This window comes from Pleurodeles waltl, chromosome 5 (genome assembly GCF_031143425.1).
Source record: "Pleurodeles waltl isolate 20211129_DDA chromosome 5, aPleWal1.hap1.20221129, whole genome shotgun sequence".
In the NCBI taxonomy this organism is placed as follows: Eukaryota; Metazoa; Chordata; class Amphibia; order Caudata; family Salamandridae; genus Pleurodeles; species Pleurodeles waltl.
The window spans coordinates 147,616,658-147,626,200 of NC_090444.1; the positions used below are offsets into that span (position 1 = coordinate 147,616,658).

The following is a 9,543-nucleotide window of genomic DNA, read 5'->3' on the forward strand; positions in this document are numbered from 1 at the left end:
TCTCAGATGTCTTGCGGGGTCTTGTCTGTCAGCCCCGCTCGTCACCTCCTCGTCGGGGACCTCAAGCGCAGGCCCCGGGGTCAGGGAACCACAGGATCGACCCCCCTCCGGTCGCTGCTCCCGCCATCGCAGGCAGTCCAGCGCAGGGCACCTCATTTCAGGGGCCTTTAGGCCCGGCTGTGGGGTCCCTCTCGGCCCAGGTCCCGGCTCTTCTTCGGCCTCCCGGTCGCGCACCGGTTCAGGTCAGCAGTGGGGGAGCGGGTCCAGGCGCAGGGCTCACCCCCTAGGCCCCGCGGCTCACAACGCTCCAGCTCAAGGCCTCCCGGGCCCAACTCTGACCAGAGCGCGACCCATCAGGGCCATCCGAGCGGCCCCCTCACGTCTTCGGCTTCACCGGGACGAGGTCACCCTCCCGGCGGCAGGCAGTCACTGTCGCTCGGCACCCGGACTGCTCTCCCCAGCTTCATCTGGGGAGCGGGCTCTCGCATCCTCACCGCTCTTCCTTCCTCGAGTCTCGTCGGATCCGCTCGCTGGTCCGTCTCGCCTCTTCGCAGGGCCGCGCCCGAGGAGCGCAGACGCCGACCGCCTCGCGGCCCCAGCCTCAGGGCCGATTCCGAAGTCAGATTTTCTCCAGCCCCTTGGCTCCAGGGTCAGCAGCGAGCGGAGGTCTCCCTGGGGTTGTTGTATCTGCGTCTACAAGTACGGTACGGTTTGGCTTTCTAGACGGATGACGGAGGGGTCCAGAGCACTCTCAGAGTGCGACCGCCATCTTGATGCCCGTAGCCACGCCCCCCAGCTTTTCATTTTAAAACTGATATTTAATAAAAACGTAAACAGTATTTGAAACGGCTGTTTATTTAGAGAGGGCTCCAAAACTCCTTTGCATTTTTAAGCATTTTTTTAAAAAAAAATTTATGTGTTCTTCTTTCACTGCTAACCGACATATGCCAGTTAAAGGAAAGATCGCATGTACGTGCATTTTCATGAAGACTGTGGTGGGCGCCTTTTTAAAACCGTCCACCTCATTACGTATAATTAAAAAACGTAAATTGTGTTGGTAACCACAGAACTCATCTACCAACGGTCACACTACAGGACTCCTAACAGCGCCAGGCTTCAGGGCGCATCTGGGTGTGGTTTGTGATTGGTTTAAGCCGGTTACAGAAGGCCGATAGCTCTGCAAAGTTGTTGAGGCTACCTTTGATGGGGTTTATCTAAAATGTAAATACGCTGCATTGATAGAAGGCCAATAGGGCATTGCTTTAGGTCGACCTCTCCCTCGCCTGTAAGCCCCCGGGGTTGTGCAAATAACAAGCAACGGCACCGGTTTAAAGGGATTTGCAGGATATCGTAGCAGTTGGATTTGATCTCCATCGACAATCTTGGAAACCGGAGGAACGCGGTCGCTAGAATACACCTGCCCCCGATGTGCCAAACAGCGTCCCATCAACACCGCGGCCCCAGGGGAAGTGCTTCCCCCCGCGGAGGCTGCTGAGGGCGTTTGTGGTTCTGTTGCAAACAGACGCCGGGTTTCTTAGCAGCAGATATCTGCCGGGGAGGGAGGGGTTAAGCGAGCCTAGGAAATGGTGCGTCTGTGAATAAAACCACTGCAGAGCGTGCGTGTTTGTAAGGTGGAGGGGACCAGGAGGCGTGAGCTGCAGGGAGCATCCGAGGCGCTCAGCATCCTCTGAAGGTCGTCGCAGCGCGTCCTCAGCACACGACGCCGGAGCACGGGAGGGCCTGTGTGGTGCTGGATGCCCCGGCGCTGGAGGTGCAGCGGCACACGGCCTCGGCGCTGGGGTGCGCCAGCACCGGGGCACCGCCTAAGTGTGGAGTGCTGGACCCACTGACGTGCAGAAACAGCAGCAGTACCGTGGAGGCGGCTAACTGCGGGGTGCTGTCTCTGAAGCCTACGAGCAGCAAAGGCGGACATGTCTTACTGTCATTAAAGCGCAGAGAGGCCGTGGGGAGCGAAGGGACAGTGGAACGTTCCTCCTTGCGGGGGAGCTGGACTCACAAAAGCGCACGGCATCGGAAGAAGAGGAAGAGAGAATAGATCGTGGGATTCTAGGATCTGGACATCACACCATTCCTGCGTTTTGGAGCAGTAATTCAAGGGATCATCTTTTTGTTGGATACATTAATCATTAAAACGCACGGTGCTGAAGGAGGAGGAAAGGCAGTGGGGCAGGCATGTACCTCATACTGGGGTGCATGGCCCATTAAAGCAGGTGTACCAGTGGATTCGGATGGATCCGTGAGGCACAGGGGAAGCCTGCATCATTAATGCTGACAGGACCGAAGGAGGAGGAGGAAGAACAGTGATTCTTGCGCGCACCCCATGAGGTGGTGCTGAAACCACCTCAAAGGCACAGTGGCCTGGGACTCCCAGCCCCCGTCGCAGCCGAAGCCTGGGCGTCCACCCTGCGGGGCGCCATGTCCGGCGGCCAGGCCAGCCTGCAGGAGGAGCAGAGCCGAGAGTGCCGCTTCTTGTCCTACATGTTCTACCAGGCCGTGCGCGACCAGAAGCCGGTGTGGACGCTGGAGGACATGCGCACCATGAAGTGCTTCTACTGGGAGGAGAATGCCAGCGAGCGCTGCTACTCGCCCTCCGAGGCCATGCTGTACGCAGTGGTGCACGACCACCGGCCCTACGCGCAGCACCTACTCTCCCACTACCCCGAGGAGGCGCTGAGGGTACCGGGCGAGAAGTTCTGCTGCTGCCCCTCATCCGCGCCGCACCTGGCCATGGCCGTCACCTACGACCGGCGTGACATCCTGGCCATGATCCTGGAGGTGGCGCACCAGCGGCGGCCCGGCCTGGGCGCCTACATCGACCGCACGGGCTGCTTCCACCTGGAGGACGGCAAGACCCCGCTTCACCTGGCCTGCGAGCTGCTGCGCGCCGAGACCATCCTGGTGCTGCTGGGCAACGGGGCCTCGCCGCGCATCCGCGACGGCAAGGGCCAGACGGCGCTGGACGTCATCCTGGAGCAGCTCTGGGACTCCAAGGTCAACGTGGAGTCCAAGAAGCGCTGCCTGGACTACCTGCTGCTCTTCCGGCCCAGCCTGCAGTTCAAGATGAAGGCCGTGCTGCAGGAGCACCCGGGCTACTGGGCGGCGCTGCTGGGCGAGGACAAGTACTGCTACCTGGTGGGCCGCAGGCCCGCCACCCTTTACCTGAGGGCCATGCAGACTGTGCTGCAGTGCCTGCCCCCCGCGCACTTCCCCAGGAGCGTCCAGCAGCTGCCCATCCCCCATGCACTCAAGCCCCTGCCTGCGCACTACAAGAAGCTGCAGCCGGAGAGCATGCAGCACATGTAATCCTGTAGGTGTATATGAGTGTGTTCTATATATATATATATATATGCTTTAAATGGAAAAATAGAAGTGCAGGTACTCTGTAATAGAGTACCTGCTTGTTTCTGAGAAGTGCCGGTACTCTCCAATTAAAAGTATTACGTTTTTCTTGAGATATGCCAGTACTCTCCCTCTCAAAATAAAAAAGTGCCGGTACTCAGTACCGGAGAGTACCGGTCCATTTAAAGCACTGTATATATATATGACTCTACGTCCAAGTGCATAGGATGCATTACGGGTATCTGTGCATCATGGTCTTATAAGATACTTTTTGTAGTTGTCGGGCACCCCCAGATGTTACATATTTACTATTACCCAACTCAAATTCATGGAAGAGCTCTCCAGACATCATAGTTAAGGGGATAGGAAGAGAGATTTGCATATGTCACCCGAACTCCGAGCTAGTACTGTTGGATCAAACTATATGTGACATGTAACATGTTTTTAATACTACGTGTCCTTTTACGTAGGGAAAGTGGATAGTCAATACATCACTCCCGTCATTTCTAGACTGCCCATTGGTTATTTGGAAACTGTAGTTCACAGAGATTACATAATCCATATGAATTTTAGCAAATGCCTCGTGAGTATGACATTATTCTTATGAAATATGGGTTCTAATTTAAACCATGATTCGGCAATAAAATAAGCCAAACGTTCAATTAATATACATTTATAGTTGAATGTCTGTATGTACTCAAATAAATGTATAAGTACATGCAGCCCTACATTATAGTCATATTTCTATACATTTAACATGGATACATTTATTTGTATACACACACAGCAAATGTACACAACTACATTTGTGTACACATATTTATATATTTATATACTTGTATAGGTAGACATGAGTATAAGGTGCAATATCAAATTTCGACACAGAAATGTTTGCAGATTGGTACAAAGTCAAGACTGTTCTCTGTGACACTGTTTTAGAGGCTTGCGAAGATAGCCAGAGTCTCACCCACCCTTCACGTAGGCGCATATATTATCATTTCACATCATAGGCTGGAAAAAGGATGTCTGCAAAGTAGGAGTAATGAATGACACAGTGACAACCTTTGCAATACTCAACGTCACAGTGAGGAGTCATGAGAACTCTGCAAAGTGTGTGTAAATATAAATGTACATACATGCACATAAATCCTACATATATATATATATACATATATATATACACACACACACACACACAAATACACACAGAACATGTATGTGCGTATGGCGACGGTTTTATTTTCCACAGCTAACATTTTAAACGCCCATGGGCATGAGTACTTGTCACAGAAAACCCTCAATTTATTGTGCATGCGAATACTATGCATTACGGAAGACAAGTTCAGATGTATAATAGTTACTGATAACCGTCCGAGATCTGAAATAGAGACTCCAAGAATGGACCGTGTTCACACTCTTTATGTACAGACTTGAAGGTGACGTGTTCCCACTGGTCACGTCATCACGTACGCATTTCTGGCGTCGATCGGCAGAGACTAGGAGGATGACCCGCACGCAGCGTTCTTGGAATCCCATGGGGGGGGGGGGGGGTGGTTGATCTGTCTAACAGGTGGGCGGGATGGAGGGAATCCCCGTCTGCAGTGTTGTATCAGAAACAAATGGGCCCTACTGTCTTTTATCGTTTTTATATCTATTGCCTTTATTTGACTGTCTACGAATGTTTTGCGATGTTTTACTTTATATTTATAATGCCAAGGGAAAGTAGGAAGACAAATATAGAGAGGGAGTTTGGCTGTCTTGGTGAAGGACCTCAAATGAATGAGTGTTCAAGCACCAATCCGCCAGGCCCGCAGTGTTTTCGCTCATTTGTTCCTTAGGGAGGCCCGCGTGAACAGACGGACGGTTCTGATTATCACTCCCCCGCTAACTCCACAGATTTTCAGAAAGTTCGGGGCATTTCAGAGGGCACTTGAAACTCTGTGTGCTAAATAGTGACCAGTCAGAGAAATTTACTAACAGTTTTAAATGTTGTGAAAGAAGCTCAGTCTGCCAAAGGAGGGCCCGAACTGCACATTTCAGATTTAAGACTCTCTTTGACATGCGCATGCCCACTCTCCAAAGGGGATGTTATGTGCAGTTATTTTATGCATACCTGTCTCCGGGTACCCACTTAAATACACGCAAACACTTTTTGTGCAGGTACATGGCAATATGCAAGGCAAATATCTGTGTGCAGGTACCTATTTATGTGCAATTAATTGTATGTGTGGTGATACACATCTGTGCACAGGGGGCGACCTGAACATGGATATGAATCTGTGTTCAGGTTCGAAATATAACTGTATGTGAGTATGCATTAGTAAGGAGCTATCTATAGTTGGGGGGGGGGGTAAGTATGTATCTATACACAGGTAGACATATATGCCAGGGAATATGTTTATATTTGTCAATTTAATCATTTAGCAGTTTTGTTGACAGCTGCATGCCACCATGGGGCCATTGCAAAGTGCCTAGCTGTACCTGTGTGCCGGTATATATTAATTTAAAGGTACATATCTGCCTGCCAGTACACGTCTCTCTGTGTGTATGTATAGTGCCAGTACACTTCTGTATACACACACACACACACACACACACACACGTGTACTGGCAGACAGATTCATTTTAGGGTACATATCTGTCTGCCAGTACATGTCCGTGTGTGTATACACAAACACACAAACAGACGTGTACTGGCAGGGATATATGTATACCCTTAAATTAATGAAGGTATTAATTGAATGAAGGTATGTATCCCCAAGGAGGTAGATTTGTGACTCGTCATACGTCTCTTTATTCCTTAATTTTGAATATCAGCAGTCACATCGATGCCAAGTCAGAGTGCTCGTGTGTGGAAATTGGTATCTATCTATCTATCTATCTATCTATCTATCTATCTATCTATCTATCTATCTATCTATCTATCTATCTATCTATCTATCTATCTATCTATCTATCTATCCCGGCACATCCGCGTGAAGGTACACATACCCAGGTGCAGATATGTCCGTGTGTTTTGAGTGGGTATATGCCTGGGTGGCGCCATACCTATGTGCAGGAGTGCATCTCTCCTTAGGTGTAGATCTGGTGTCCGGTCGATCTCTGTACAGCTCACTACCTGTTGTTAAGTAAGTCCCTGGGTGCACATATCTGTGTAGAGTCGTGTGTCTGTGTGTAGGTATACACGTGGGGCAGGTGTATCCGAGTACAGACACACACATCCGAGACACTACAGCATGGCTGCGATAAGCCATATTCCATCGCAGTATTACCGGTGAGACTGTTATCCTTCGTCGGCGGGCTGCATCGCACCACACGGGAGTGTTATTGCAATCGTGAGGAGTACTGAAGCGCGTCGAGCTGTCTGATCTACTGCATAATGTAATACTGTATCCGATGACGCAGTCTTTATTTCAGAACACTATTATTATGCAATTAAGGCGAATCAGTGTTGCAACCATCTCAGTTTGGCACTGTAATGGCGGAAGTGTTATTCATCTCGCACTGCAGTGGCAGCGGGCCTCGTTTACATCCTACAATAGTGCAATATGGCGCCTTTCCTGCAGACCTGCAGCGGCGGGGGTCACAGGGAGGGCTCACTCTTCGGCGTGGAGTCCCAGCGGTGCGCTGAGGGGGGGTGGAGATGTGCACTGCTCTGGGCGGTGATGCTGCAGTGAATGCAGCTGCGCTTCGCCTCTGGTCGGCGCCGGATGCCGGCCAGAGAGGTGGCTGTAGACAGGTCACACATTACAAGCATGTCAGAGAGGGGGCTGCAGGCAGGCTACACCTTACACCCCCGTCAGGGATGGGGCTGCAGGCAGGCCAAACCTTACACATTTTAGATGCAGTGGGAAGCACATGAAACCACAGCTTCTGTTTTTTTTTTTTTTTTTTTAATTATAAAGGAAAACGGTGCAATGAAATCCATTAAACTGAATATGTGATGTATGGCTGAAAAGACTCGTGTCAGCTAAGCTGAGACTGATAAAAGATATAACATTACCCGTGTTTTTGTTGTGTTTCTGTACGTGGGGGGTGGCGGTGAGCACGAAAAGGTTCTGCATCTAAGGAAATCAGGCTGTACATGTGACGGAGGCCCTCAAGCCGTCTACATGAGTGGTCGCCGTCTCCAGTTGTGAAAGGACATTGGTAGTAGACACAACACTTCTACAAAAAACACCCTCAGAATTTGGATACATGCCCTAACACCACATATACCCCCTTTTCATGGTGCAGGCTTCACCAGAGAAAACGTGTGGTGTGAACATCTTCAGTGTTTAGTGATCTGTAATCAAAGAGCCGTTTTATTCCTCATCTTTTTTGTTGGTCCCCGTCCTTGTATCTAAGGCGCACACCGAAAGAGACGTTTTATCCCAGACCAACTTGTCCTCTTGGACAAAAAAATCCGCCAAACCCTATTGTTAGGCCGAACAGCTCTGAACCAAGGAGACCCGTTTAGTGTTGAACCAAGGAGACATGTTTCGTGCAGTATTGTACAGACCTTAGAGATTCAGGACATGACCCGCAGCATGCACATTAACCTTAACTACATCTTGAATGTATTTACGAAACTTTTTTTGAAATGCACTATTGAAGAAAAATATTAAAATGCACTTTGAGTTAAAGTTTTTTTTTAGATTTTTTTTTTAAATTGAGAAGGGGCTTCAGTAAAAATCAGAAACACCATGCATCAGATTGTAACAATACATTGTTGTAAGGGTGGTACACCCCGATTTCTGCCTCAGTGATTAATAATACTACTATTACTTCCACGTTGCCGTCCCTTAGCCTTACAGTTATGCGGTCCAGTGCTATACCTGAAATTGGCTGTGACTGTATTGGAATAGTAAATTAGCCAGGACGGAGTAATGGTGAGTCTTCCCATGGCCCGGTCCTCAGTCATGAATACAAAATTGTTCTGTAAAGCAGAGGGTGCATTGTAGCCACCCATTGGTGTGTTAGGGTCCTCTTCATTGGCAAATATATTTACTACAAGAAACAGAAAGTAAAGGTGTAATGGATGTGCTCCTTACTTACCACTTCAGAAAAGCACGGTACAACTAAGCACTGTGCCAGGGATGTCACAATCACTCTTTTTTTGAAACAACAATCTTTGTTTAGTTACATAGTTCCCACCAAAGTGTCTATTATATAGGGATCCTATATTTCTCAAACGTCTCTCGAAAACAAATGTATAGAATGAAATCCTATCCAAGCCAATGTTTTGATTTATATCACGATGTTACAGATTTATTTGTATAACACTGTTATCTTCTCTCAGCAGCACCTTAAAGCTGCATGTTAGTGGCGTGGTGATGCGATCTGAGACAGGGTGTCCCTATTGTTTCTGTATGTGTTGACGGCGCATCTTGTGGAGATTTCTTTAGATGTCATGTGCCTTTGCTCTCTCTTCACGTGCTCCCTGACGCCATTGACTACTAACTTGGGAATGGGGATAGTCAACACTGAAATCTCCCTGAGTAAACTGGTCTGGTGATGTTCCATCAACACATATAGACACGTGGTGATGAGAGATGCAGGTTGTGTCATTGAAATGCTGTTGGGGTAAGGTGTCAATGCCAGTGTCATCAACTACCTTGGTTGTACTTTATCTGGTATTATGTGGGACTGAGTTGAGAGTGTATGTTTTTCCCTCATGGTCTGGTGATGAGTGGCTTCAGTGACTTAGTGGTAGGAGCGATGTGTGCAAATGTGCCTTACCCTTGTCTCCCATATTTGCTAGCCATTTGTCACAGAAAACGAATCAGAAGTCATCTGATGTCCTAGATAATTCTTTATTAAGTGGTACATTGCCCAAGTTATAGAGTTTGCTAAACGAGGCATTCAGCTTTGAAACGTCCATTATGATTTGGGTTCACTATTTTTTGTGGTAATAGCTTTCATTCTATCACTACTGTCCTGTCTTTCTATGGGAATGGCTGCACTCCTCATTTACTAAAGCTATGGAAGGGTTGTTGGATGCTGCAAGCCCTAGAATACCAGTCAGGCATGAAAAAAACATGTTGGAAAGAAGGTCCAGTGGCCCATGACATTGCTGGAAAAATCCACAGGGAGCCAAACACCTTCAATGTAGCCAACGTTGTAGATCTCTTTAAAATCAGGCAACCAGATGCATAACTTTAAGGATTTCTTCTGTTACTCACCTCTCTATCCCAACCCAGT

At 48.7% G+C, this 9,543-nt stretch overlaps 1 protein-coding gene across 1 annotated transcript; it reads left to right on the top strand.

The window, feature by feature from the left end:
- Positions 1–1,547: 1,547 nt before the first annotated feature.
- Positions 1,548–9,141, top strand: LOC138295482 (ankyrin repeat domain-containing protein 9-like). The gene has a single exon (XM_069233820.1). The coding sequence runs from the start codon at positions 2,437–2,439 to the stop codon at positions 3,322–3,324; it is 888 nt and encodes a 295-aa protein (XP_069089921.1). The 5' UTR covers positions 1,548–2,436; the 3' UTR covers positions 3,325–9,141.
- The last annotated feature ends 402 nt before the right edge of the window (positions 9,142–9,543 follow it).

Bases quoted from the DNA above. Each gene is read 5' to 3' on its own strand.
- LOC138295482 (XM_069233820.1), top strand. From the start codon at position 2,437: ATGTCCGGCGGCCAGGCCAGCCTGCAGGAGGAGCAGAGCCGAGAGTGC.